Below are 12,944 nucleotides of genomic sequence, written 5' to 3'. Positions count from 1 at the left end.
TCTCACAACTCGAGTTGATTTGGTAAAACAAATTTGATACTCAAGAGTTACTCCCATCATCAGACTTTCTAAAAAATACTTGCAAGTATAAGATTCAGACTGCATTGCCGACAATTAAACGGGAAATTATAAAATGTAATGTTCCTGCCATCTATATTTCCCTGTAAAATGTTTGGTGGTCTCTTTCCGCTCAATCCGAATTCCGGCTGAGGGAATTCTTGCCAGCCCTGTGAAGCGAAATCAGCCCAGAGAATTTGGCCTCCAGCCCAAAATGGTGGCCAACACGTGCCGACTGAAAACGTGGAAATGCGGCGCCACCCAGTAAGCACGCAACGTCGGGTCAACCTTGGCACGTGGGTGGAACCGTTGGACCAACATCGACCCAACTGGGCAGGGCGCGACTCAAGTATGTACTCATTTGAGGGTAGAATTACCGTTTGGGTTCATGGAAACGTGGTACAAAATGGCGTTGAGTATCAAGAGATGGCAGACAGAACCAAGGTGGCAGAGGACATGGGCTATGTTGGTGATAGCATCCGGAACCTACATGGCAATGGGTACCAAAATGGTGCCGATAAACAAGATGGAAGTGGCCACCAAGATGGCAGCCGACATAAAATGGTTATGTGCACCGAATTCATCGGATGGGGTCTGACGAGGAGGGGTGGGAGAGGGGGCGGTCCTTGCCACGGGCGACCAACAGTGGCTCGCTAATAGGTAGTCGTATTAGTCAAAAAACGGGTGATTGTACGATCATGTGACATTCGTCCATCGCCATGGCAACCGATAGTGAGCACCTGAGCAACCATGAGTCGTCATGGCAGCGGCGCTTAACTACTGTCGTCTACACTACACGCGGAGCAACCCCACAGGTGGAATGTCATCAGTAAAGTCTACCTACACCCTCATTATAACAGCTTATCTCTTAATCTCTAAAGTCTAAAAAATAAATACGTAAAAGTTTTTCACTATATTTTTTTCAATTATAATCTTTTTTTTCACTTGGACCCATATTTCTTTTCTAGATCAGAGGTTTTTTTTTCAACTCGTTAAATCGACAGCTCGCGCTCGTCATTAAACAGTACAGACATCTCCCCACCAACCCCTAAAACTTCTAAAATATCTACTTTTTTAATTAAGCTTAATTCTCTTTTTTTTGTTTTTTACAACTATGTGTAATATGTTTTGCGACGAGGAAATACACAAAGTAAGGAAGTTAGGCAAAGAGTGAAGGATCAGTCGCAAAATAATCTCTCCATAGAAAAGGGTTCGTTTGGTCCCACGGTGGGGGTGGGCAGGGGAGACGCGGGAGGGAGACGCGGGGGGGCAGGGGGGAGACGAGGGAAGACGAGGGGGCGGGGCCAAAGGGAGACGCGGGGGGAAGCAGGAGGGGAGAAGGGAGAGCTGGCGGCGGGAAATGACGTTTGCGTTAAGAGCCTCAAGGCAGATCGGTTGTCCCTTTATCCTGGTGTCCCGGGCGCTTGGGTGCACGGAAACACCAGATCCCCCGTCTCTCGCCCAGGTCCCCGTGCTCCTAGGGCAGTCCGATCGTGACCCAGGTGTGGCAGGCAGGTAGACAAAACACAACCCACAGTTGCAATGTGTGAATTGTACTTGGCAGTTGGTCCGGCAGGCTGGGGAGCTGGGATGGTGCCGTCTGGCGCGGCAACACGAGGCCCCACGCCGGCCTGAGCCGGCCTGGAGCGTGTGGCTCGGCGGGGTGGGTGATGCGGCCGGGCCCACTTCACGAGGCCCGGCCTGGTTCGGAAGGCTGGCTTGGCCCATCACGGCCGACTTTTTAAGCCCGATTCGCTCGGTAATCACACCCCCCCCCAACCCTCCCCCCTCCCACCCTCCCGTACCCCCCCCCCCCCCCCCCCCCGGACCACCGCCACCACCTCGCCAAGGCCGAGGAGGCCAGACCGGGCCTGCGTCGGCCGACGCGGCGTGGCGGTGATCAGTAGGGGCGGCTCGCGTCCTTGGGCCGTTTGAGCTGCACCTTGAGCCGCTTGGTGCCGACCTGGAAGCCGTTCATGGCCTGGATCGCGGCCTGCGCCGAGCCAGCGTTGTCAAAACTCACAAAACCTAGCGGGGCGGGAGGGGGGCGGCACACAGCACCGGACATGTGACTCTGCGCGTAACGATTCACCCCGCTGCCTGTGCCCCCCGCCCTGAACCTTGGATTATGACCCTGGTGTGAGGGGTCAGGAGTGAGAGCCATGGGGTATGAGCCTGGTGTCACAGGGGTGAGGGGTAAGCCGTACCGAAGCACTTGCTCTGGTTGGTAGCTCGGTCCACAAACACCTTGGAGGAGATGACGTTCCCGAAAGCGGCGAACATCTGCGTGAGCTCCACGTCCCCGAGCTCCTGCGGCAGGTGGTAGATGAAGAGGTTACATCCCTCGGGGCCTGGGGGGCGGGGGTCAGGGGTCAGGGTCAGGGGTTGAAGTCGGGGGGTGGGGGGCAGGTAGGAGGGGAGGAGTAGGAGTTTGGTGGGGGGAGGAGGAGGAGGGAGAGGTGACAGACCGTTAACCGTTAACGCCGGTGCGACCTGGCGTGAGGTTTAAACGCAGGGTACTGTGTTTGCGTGTGTATGTATGTATGTACGCACGTGCATGTGTGTGCGCATGCGTGTGTGTGTGTGCGTATTCTGCACGGCTGTATTGGTCGACGGCAGTGCTTAATTTCAGCCGGGTCTGTACGGGCCACAACCCAGGGAAATCCTTATGCACCCGGGACACCACATCCAGTATAATCCCACAATGGCTGTGGCTACCACTGTTCACCTGCCACCTAACCCCTCGGTCTGACCGAGCGACGCATTAAACAGTGAGCGAGAAACGAGGCCCTGGTCAACCACGACGGCCGTGCAGATCGTCGGGACGTCGCGTCGCACTCGCACGCACCCTCACCCTCGCGCTGGTGCAGCACCATCGGCTGCGGCGGCGGCACCATCTGTCCCACGGGGGTGTATGCGGCCGGGTACGCCGCTGCTCACCGCACACACAAACGCAAAGCAAGCGCCCGTCGCGCCGCGGTCACGTGCCGCCGTACAGTGGCGTGGCCGAGATGTGTGGGCAGGGTGGCGCGAGTGCGTTGAGTGGTGGCGGTGCGATTACGTTTTATGAGTGGTGCTGGAGTGATGAGGTTTGATGAGGTGCGTTGAGCTGGTGCTGGTGTGATGAGGTGTCATGAATGGTGCTGGAGTGAAGATGAGGTGTGTTGGGTGTTGTTTCAGTGACGGGGTGCGATGAGGATTACCCGTGTATTGGTGCATCCCCGCGTATGCCTGCTGCATGGGGTCCGAATTACTTGGACTGGAGACTACGCGCACACACACGCAGATAAACACACGTAAATACAAATATGTAAACACACACCTGTAACACACAGAATCACCAGTGAACACACATACACACACGCACACACGTAAACATGCTCGCGGATATATGTGCTTGCATACACACACGCATGTCAAAGTTTGAACGGACTGTTGGGGCAAGTGCTGTTAGCGAGTAGCACCTATGAAGGCCGGCACGGTATACGAGGGGGTGGGTGGCCACCACCACGCCCAACTGCCTTTGTCTCCCCAGTGGCGATGTTTTTACGCACCGCACCAGATATTCATTTGAGGCTGAGTCGACCTAGTGGAGGCCCAGAAACGGTTCAGATAATCGTCACCGGTGTTGGTGGCCGTGAGCGGGAATCGAACTCGGGTCACCAGGTTTCACCACCGCTGTCTGGATGCATGTCACCGTGTGGGGGGCGGGTGTTACCTGGGTAGGGGTGGTATCCGTTGGGGTACACGTGCTCCCCCACCACCTGCCCGCTGGACGGAGGAGGCAGGGGCAGGGCGAACCCGTTGACCCCCATAGGGGTCGGGAGAGGAGGGGCTGGGGGGGCTGCCATGGCTGGGGGGGAGCTGCCTCCTGCATGGGGTGGGGGATGAAACAGGGTTAAAGGGGCGATGTCGGCCTTCATCGTTCAGTCATTAGCGGCGAGGGTCATGCAGGCGCGCTGTGCGCAGCTGCAACGTGCAGGTGTGAGCCGTTCAGGTGTGAGCCGTGCAGGTGTGAGCCGTGCAGACACCGTGCGCGTGCGTGCTGTGTGGGTGTCGCCCGCCGGCGTGCCGCTCCTTGTCGTGCAGGTGTGTCGTGCGGCGATGGTGCCAAGCATGCTTACGGGGGACGCTGTGCAGGTGCGTGCTGTACGCGCGTACGCCGCGTGAGTGTGCCTTGCTAGCACGTCATGCGGGTGCGAGTCAGGCGACCGTCGTGCAGCCGTGAAAGTGTGCCGTGCAGGCGCGCGTGTGTGTGCGTGTCCTGCGGTTTACGCGCTGGTGCCACGCGCGTTGACGCTAACCGGGCGACGGCGTCAGGGCGCTGGTACCCAGGATGTTGAGGCCCAGGCTGGCGCCGTGCTGCATGTGCGCGGGCACCGGCGCGGGCACGAATGCCACTGGCGTCACGTACGCCCCGTGCGCCAGCGCCGACATCAACGCCGCCTGCTGGTGCATCAACTACGCACAAGACAAAGACAAAGATCCCCCGTATAGCCTTTAACAGACTGCAGGAGCAAGTGCTGTTAGCGAGCACCTATGTAGGCCGGCACGGCACACGCGGGGGTGGGTGGCGAAGACCACGCCCGGCCGCCTTTGTCTGGCAAGTGACGATGTTTACACACCGCACCAGGTACTCATTTGAGAGTGAGTTGACCTAGGGGAGGCCCAGAACCGGTTTTCATATGTGCAGCTGGCCGTCCTCACTCCATGACCTCCACCACCAGCGCGACGACGGCAGCCGCGGCAGCGGCATCATCGCTAACGCCCAACCTCCGCCGATTGACACCGGCCAACGTCGCTCCAACGTTGTGGCATGTGGTTGGAACCGCTGGACCAACATTGGCCCAATGTTCCACGTTTACTGGGAAGCCCTCGACTTCTAGAAGCAAGCAGGGGCCGCCGAACCAGAGCCCGCGGCCCGAGCGAGGCTCGATGGAGATGTCGATCGTCTCCCGTGACCTTTCGAGAAAGATCCGATTTGAAACTGGAAACAAATCTGCTGGACCAGGAGCAGTGCGGTGGGGGGGGGGGGGGGGGGGGTGAGGAGGTACTCGCGCCCTGCATGAGTGCTCCCGGGGCGCTCCCACAGATTTCAAAACTCTGCTGCCCACCAACGTGGGCGATACGGCCACGTGACCCCTTGGGGTCGACCGCCCCCCACGAGTCTTGTGAACGCTGTCGGCCATACAAAGGTTTCGGTTTCGCGGCTCGTAGCGTCGAAAAGCGTGGCCAGCGCTGACGCGAACCACACGAGAGATGGCCAGAGATGTCGCACCAGGATCCAACCCAAGGCCGGTGCTTGCTCGAGAAGGATTCTCGAATGCAGGAGCCGTCCTGCCGGGTTCTCTCGCTCTCTCGTACGGGGTTGGCGTGGCTCTCTGGGAGCGAGGCTCTCTGGGAGCGAGGCTCACCGAGGACATGGCTCACGAGGGGTTTGTCTCGAGAGGCGTTACTCACTGGGGGCGTGACTCACTCACGGCGTGACTCACTGAGGGGCATGGCTCGCACGTACCACACACTGCACACCACACACGTATGCATGTACACACACACACATGCACAGGCACATACCGCCTGCGTGTACGCGGCGTAGGGGGACAGGTGCACGGCGACGGGCGCCAGCATGCCCACCTGCCCGGCCACCTGCTGCATGCGCCGCACCGTGCGCTCGCGCTCCGAGTCGGCAAACTTAACCACCAGGCTCGAGGAGGCGCCCTGCGGAGACAGAAGGGTTCGGGGCGCAGTGACACACCGCGCAACAACGTCACCATCGTCACCACCGTCACCAGAAACCTCGGGGTCATCATCTGCATCGTCAGGGCCATCATCGTCAACTTAAGGTGCGTTTGCGATTTTTGGATGAATTCTAAAAGTATTTTTTCTGTGCTCTGAAGAAGGACCATTGCCCGAAACGTCACCCATCACATGCGCGCGCAGTGCCACAGACGGATGCGTTGAGGTTTTCCTTTGTTCACTGTGCTTGTGCGCACTGCCAGCTGACGCAGTAGTGCCAGATGATTTTGAAAGTCCCAAAAATATTGGGTCTTGATATAAAATTTACAAAACGATCCGAAAATGCGGCATCGCAGCGAGTGGCATTACTCCAGAGCATTTTACGCCAATCGGGCCGCTGTTATCATGAGACATCATCCGAACCTGGAATAAATCTGTTTCCTTCTTCAGCACCTCACTCACGTGTACTGCATAGTCAGACGTGATCGCACTCGCCACGATCTCATACCTGTCAACCAATACGGGTTTGTTTAACACGTAGGCTTTCGCAACCAATATCATCCATAATGTAGTTTTTTTTTGGGTTAGATCGCGTAAACATGTTTTTTGGGTTAGATCGCGTCAGATCTAACCCAAAAACCTATACTATGGACAATATGGGTTACCCCGTATTCTTGTGCAGGGAAATTGAGTTTTCAGGTCCATACGGCGTGCAGTCGTTTCAATACGGGCAAAAAATATTTTTTTTTGCCTATTTGTGTTTCTCCCTTGTGATGGGACTTTGTAGGATGAACGTTGAGCTATACAAGGGCACGGGGTGACCAATAAAGTCTGAATTTATTAGTAATTAGGCAGGGAACTGATAAGGGGTTGACAGGTATGCGATGTAACAGTAACACTCTTTAATTGTGGGATCACAGCCCTCAGCAGCACCTCATGGCTCTGCCCACACTGCCCCAAAAATAACGGCGGGGAAAACGTAACTCGGTTATTAGGAACTTGTAGTAGTATATGAGCTGTGTTGTTATTAGGAACTTGTAGTAGTATATGAGCTGTGTTGTTATTAGGAACTTGTAGTAGTATATGAGCTGTGTTGTTATTAGGAACTTTTAGTAGTATATGAGCTGTGTTGTTATTAGGAACTTGTAGTAGTATATGAGCTGTGTTGTTATTAGGAACTTGTAGTAGTATATGAGCTGTGTTGTTATTAGGAACTTGTAGTATATGAGCTGTGTTGTTATTAGGAACTTGTAGTAGTATATGAGCTGTGTTGTTATTAGGAACTTGTAGTATATGAGCTCTGTTGCATAATGAAAGCATTAGCACAGAGGCGGACCTATACACGTGCCAGTGAAAAGGGGGAGATCCCGACATTTCTAGCTTTTAATAAACAAAATCAAAGACACCCAACGTCTTTTCCCTGGTAACTATTAATAATAAAATACCAATTAAATGTTCAAGGTCTCTAGGGGGGAAGGGGGAGAATTCCACTATCACCTCCTCCCCTTTAGATCTACCACTGCATGAGCAACATCACCACTAGCGCCATCACCACTACCATCATCACCACCACATCAGCTGGGGAAGAAACCAGCCACCCTGCACAGGGAGAGGCAACCCCTAGTCTCATTTTCCGACAACAGCTTCCAGCGAAATTCACACCTCGACAAATCCAAAGGGAAGCACTTTGGGCAACTGCGAGGATTCCGGGAGGAGATCCGACTTTGAGATGTGAGATGGCCGTCGAGTGAGCAGCCACCGCATCCCACAGGGCTCGTGGCGGTAAATACAAAACGGAGACGCGGCTCAGAGAATCGAGTCCCTGCGTGCCGCGGCCTCCAGCAGGGGACTTCACTTCGGCCGGATCTGTCTGGGCGACCCGTAACGTAATCTCACACCCGGCCCACCACTTCCAGTGTGCCTCTCGCTACTGTGCCTATGGCTGGCCTATTCGTCACGTGCCACCCACTCCTGTCAGCCTACCCGTGCAACCTGGAAAACATTTAGTGAGAAATTAATCCCTGATGATATACAGTGAGGGAAAAAAGTATTTGATCCCCTGCTGATTTTGTACGTTTGCCCACTGACAAAGAAATGATCAGTCTATAATTTTAATGATAGGTTTATTTGAACAGTGAGAGACAATAACAACAACAAAATCCAGAAAAACGCATGTCAAAAATTTTATAAATTGATTTGAATTTTAATGAGGGAAATAAGTATTTGACCCCCTCTCAATCAGAAAGATTTCTGGCTCCCAGGTGTCTTTTATACAGGTAACGAGCTGAGATTAGGAGCACACTCTTAAAGGGAGTGCTCCTAATCTCAGCTTGTGACCTATATAAAAGACACCTGTTCACAGAAGCAATCAATCAATCAGATTACAAACTCTCCACTATGGCCAAGACCAAAGAGCTCTCCAAGGATGTCAGGGACAAGATTGTAGACCTACACAAGGCTGGAATGGGCTACAAGACCATCGCCAAGCAGCTTGGTGAGAAGGTGACAACAGTTGGTGCGATTATTCGCAAATGGAAGAAACACAAAAGACCTGTCAATCTCCCTCGGCCTGGGGCTCCATGCAAGATCTCACCTCGTGAAGTTGCAATGATCATGAGAACGGTGAGGAATTAGCCCAGAACTACACGGGAGGATCTTGTCAATGATCTCAACGCAGCTGGGACCATAGTCACCGAGAAAACAGTTGGTAATACACTACGCCGTGAAGGACTGAAATCTTGCAGCACCCGCAAGGTCCCCCTGCTCAAGAAAGCACATATACATGCCCGTATGAAGTTTGCCAATGAACATCTGAATGATTTATAGGACAACTGGGTGAAAGTGTTGTGGTCAGATGAGACCAAAATGGAGCTCTTTGGCATCAACTCAACTCGCCATGTTTGGAGGAGGAGGAATGCTGCCTATGACCCCAAGAACACCATCCCCACCGTCAAACATGGAGGTGGAAGCATTATGCTTTGAGGGTGTTTTTCTGCTAAGGGGACAGGACAACTTCACCACATCAAAGGGACGATGGACGGGGCTATGTACCATCAAATCTTGGGTGAGAACCTCCTTCCCTCAGCCAGGGCATTGAAAATAGGTCGTTGATGGGTATTCCAGCATGACAATGACCCAAAACACACGGCCAATGCAACAAAGGAGTGGCTCAAGAAAAAGCACATTAAGGTCGTGGAGTGGCCTAGCCAGTCTCCAGACCTTAATCCCATAGAAAATCTGTGGAGGGAGCTGAAGGTTCGAGTTGCCAAACGTCAGCCTCGAATCCTTAATGACTTGGAGAAGATCTGCAAAGAGGAGTGGGACAAAATCCCTCCTGAGATGTGTGCAAACCTGGTGGCCAACTACAAGAAACGTCTGACCTCCATGATTGCCAACAAGGGTTTTGCCACCAAGTACTAAGTCATGTTTTGCAGAGGGGTCAAATATTTATTTCCCTCATTAAAATGCAAATCAATTTATAACATTTTTGACATGCGATTTTCTGGATTTTTGTTGTTGTTATTCTGTCTCTCACTGGTCAAATAAACCTACCATTAAAATTATAGACTGATCATTTCTTTGTCAGTGGGCAAACGTACAAAAAAAGCAGGGGATAAAATACTTTTCTCCCTCACTGTATGTCAGTCGGTGGGTCCTGTCTTAGCCTACGGGTGTAATTTTAGTCTATATGGGTGTTATTTTAGTTTATGCGTCCTATGCTAGTCTGTGGATCCGTTGCATGGCTTAATTTCAGCTGGGTCTGTACTGGTCAGCAACCTGGAAAATATTCCCGCACCTGGCACACCACATCCAGTATACCCCTAGCTACGGCTGTGGTTACTACGAATACATAATCACCTGTTTGCCCCAATACACAGCGACCCAGAAATGATTAAGCGGGAAATTAAGCCTTTAATTGCGCGCTGCCAGCGAGCTACGGAACACGCCACAGTCCTGCCTTAGGGTCATCATTAAGAAGCCGGCCCGTTGGAAAGGTCACGTGACTTGGAGGAGGCGACTTTGGGGTAAATGTGATGAGACGGTGAAGACACGCGTGGCAGAACACGCAAAACTTTATATTTTGTGTCTTTTTTATTTCACCGGGATTTTATTTGTTGGGTCGACTTTATCAAATATCTAGGCACGTTCAGCTTGGCTAGATGACGCCGGCTGGCATTTATTACAGTGTTGTTATCTTGCTTTGATCGCGGTTTATTGTGTTTGCGCTGTCGACTGTTGCTCGCTCGCCGGTCCCTTAAAAATATATTTTGTGGCGCTCAGAACAAGCCATTGCAGATTTTTAATGCTTGATAATAAAAAAACTATTATTATCGTAAAAAACTCAGTTTTAAATCGGTGCGTAGGACTCGCAGCAACCGATGGCTCAGAACCACAAACGTCAAATTTAAACAAGGGCTCAAAAGTGCGCAAAACATTCGCGGAGAGGCGAATGTTTGCGATCATCAGAGAGAGAAATGGAAAGGCGCGGATCGGAGAGAAGAACGCGCGAGTCGGGGACGCCGTGTTGACTGTCGAGAAAGGGGAGCAGGGGGGCTTGGGGCAGGAGGGGACGATGGCCGATGGCCCGAGGGGCTGTCGACGTGAATGGCAGCAAAGGGGAGGGAACATGCCGGCGGAGGACGCCCACCGCGGAGATGGAGCGGTGAGATTGGCACGGGCACAGCAGCGGCTTGACGCATTGCGGTGTCGCGGGAACGTGACAGACGGTTGCCACGTGGTGAGGCCTACGTGCAGCAGTGGATTGACCATGGACGACGATGATGATGATTAGATGAGCTGGGTATCTGCTGTTGCTGTGATCTTCCACAATTTTTGTAATTTCATTTGAATGCAAAACTGGGTTCTGATGATTCTTGACAACGGTTTCAAGCCAAATTTCGCTGGTAAATTTAGATGTGAGAATTACTCCATAACCCATCCACTGTGAGTGAGTGGATGAGTTGTAGAGTGAATGGGTGAGTGATTGGATGAGCGAGTGAGTGGGTGGATGAGTGAGTGACTGACCAAGTGAGCTGAAACAATAAAGATGGACGCGTGGTCAAGCGCTTGTGTACCACGTGACAATTTAATTTCTCTGTGCCGGGTGGTGGGGAGTTTCACGACATAAACTTAGCCAGATCATTATATACGTGGCCTAATGCAAATATTATTCGTATATTATAATATTGTTTTAATTTTAAACATTACCTTTTTATTATGGACGATATTGTCTACGTGAAACTCAATGTCTTGTATGTTGGTAGTGTTAGCAGTCGTGTCAATTTTATGATTTTATTTAGAGTGCCCCGAGACACCTGAAGTGACGTAAAGCACGATTCACTGGACAGACCCCCAGTACCCTGCACCCAGCACTCTGCACCCTGCAGCCTGCACCCAGGATCCCAGTACCCAGAACCCTGCACCCTGCAGCCTGCACCCAGGATACCAGTACCCAGAACCCTGCACCCTGCAGCCTGCACCCAGGATACCAGTACCCAGAACCCTGCACCATGCAGCCTGCACCCAGGATACCAGTACCCAGAACCCTGCACCGATGATGCCCTTTGCTGCCACTCACCGGCAGGGTGGTGCTGCCGTGCAGGGCGGTGATTGCCGATTGGGCCTCGGCGTGCGAAGAGAACTTCACAAATGCACATCCTGGCATCACACGGTGGGGGGGGGGGGGGGTAGAGCAGAGGGGGTTAAAATGTACAACACAGGCGTCAGAATGAGAGAATATGCCTCGCAGCCAGAATATTTGTTCTACCAGCCAGAAGCGTGGCACGCTTGACATGTCTGGCACGGGCCCCGGTGCGATGAATTAACTGGCGGTTGCGCTGTTCAATTCCGCCCCGATCGTCACCTGGCACCCCCCCCCCCCCCCCCGGGCCCTTTCGGCGCGTGGGCCCCGGTGTGGTGGCACCGCGTACGGTGTGCACGCGGTAGCACCGCGTGCGGTAGCACCGTCTGCGCGCTCGACGGCGACCGTACCCTTGCTGGCGCCGTCCGGCCCGCGCAGCACCGTGCACTCCTCCATGTTGCCGAACGGCTGGAAGAGCCGCGCCACGTCCTCCTCGGTCTGCTGTTTTCCCAGCATGCCCACGAACAGCTTCCTGTCTGCTGGGGACCGGGGGCAGCAGGGGGGGGGGCAGCAGGGGGGGGGGGCAGCAGGGGCAAGTGGGGGGCGGTGGGGGTTGCGCGCACGCGTGCGCCCGTGTCACTCACTGCGCGCCGACGCTCCGGTTGCCGTTAGCGACGGTCGCCCACGGCAACCGGAGATGTTCAGAGGTGGCAATTGTCACAAAATTTGAGATAATTTTTGTGTTTCCCTTGCGATTACGTTCAGTCAAAGCGATGAGCGACAAGTCGAGTGAACTTCTGGTATGAGAACATGATACAGATTTAGTTTAATACCTGGTAAATTGTGGAGTGCCATGATTGCTGGTCTGTATTTAGTTTCATCTCTATATCTAAACCAGCTCAAGCATCCCACAAATCACGTGACTCGGAACCCCTCCCCTGTCTCCGCCGCCCCCTGTCAAAACAGACGCCGCTCCTCGGCGCGACAGAATCGAGGCCCTGACGCAGCCTCTTCCTCCCGATCCTCATCTCTCCTGACCCTCTGCTCCTATTTCTCCACTCCTTTTCCATCCTTTTCCTCTAATTTTCCACGTCTTATTCCCCCCCCCCCCCCCACGCATTGCATCCTTGGCTCTGCTCCTCTTCCCGCGGTGCGCCACGGCTACATAGTTGCGAGTAATAATAATTTAAACTTGTACCCGCTATCTCTTCGAGAGAGAGAGAGATCCTTCTGAAAAGGTACGATGAACCACAGACAAGCTGGAGCGCAGCCAGGATCCACTGCCAACAATTTCCCAAGCTCTGCGGTCCTTTATTGATTAAAATATGTTCAGCCAATTGATTCGCGTTTATACAAGTGAGAGGAAAACCGGAGCACCTGGAGAAAACCCCCGAGTGTGAGGGGGAAACACTCTGTACCATACAGACGGAACAGGTGGAGTCCACATTTTGCTGTACCACCTTCTCCCAGCGAGCCAGGGTGCAGCTCCTCCCGGCATCTGTTTGTGATCCACCAATCCTCGCCGCTGCCTCCGCAGTGCTGGGTCACAGACCACGTGCGGCGGCGGAGC

At 53.5% G+C, this 12,944-nt stretch overlaps 1 protein-coding gene across 9 annotated transcripts in view; it reads right to left on the bottom strand.

The window, feature by feature from the left end:
- Window positions 1-1,897: 1,897 nt before the first annotated feature.
- LOC133343664 (CUGBP Elav-like family member 3) overlaps window positions 1,898-12,944 on the bottom strand; it is a 44,833-nt gene continuing 33,786 nt past the window's right edge. For 2 of the 9 annotated variants that reach the window (XM_061553390.1, XM_061553383.1), the window contains 9 exons: window positions 11,785-11,913; window positions 11,372-11,451; window positions 5,632-5,775; window positions 4,362-4,518; window positions 3,776-3,928; window positions 3,261-3,323; window positions 2,906-2,989; window positions 2,265-2,408; window positions 1,898-2,085 (listed from right to left, as the gene is read on the bottom strand). In XM_061553390.1, the coding sequence (XP_061409374.1) occupies window positions 1,958-2,085; window positions 2,265-2,408; window positions 2,906-2,989; window positions 3,261-3,323; window positions 3,776-3,928; window positions 4,362-4,518; window positions 5,632-5,775; window positions 11,372-11,451; window positions 11,785-11,913 (1,082 nt within the window). In that variant the 3' untranslated portion in view covers window positions 1,898-1,957. The remainder of the gene's footprint in view (window positions 2,086-2,264; window positions 2,409-2,905; window positions 2,990-3,260; window positions 3,324-3,775; window positions 3,929-4,361; window positions 4,519-5,631; window positions 5,776-11,371; window positions 11,452-11,784; window positions 11,914-12,944) is intronic. The other 7 variants (XM_061553388.1, XM_061553389.1, XM_061553384.1 and 4 more) reach the window with 7 other exon arrangements.

This window comes from Lethenteron reissneri, chromosome 18 (genome assembly GCF_015708825.2).
Source record: "Lethenteron reissneri isolate LAM-NWPU_2019-01 chromosome 18, ASM1570882v1, whole genome shotgun sequence".
NCBI lineage: Eukaryota > Metazoa > Chordata > Hyperoartia > Petromyzontiformes > Petromyzontidae > Lethenteron > Lethenteron reissneri.
Note: the sequence above shows the minus strand (reverse complement) of the source record. Positions and strands in the feature narration are given on the sequence as shown.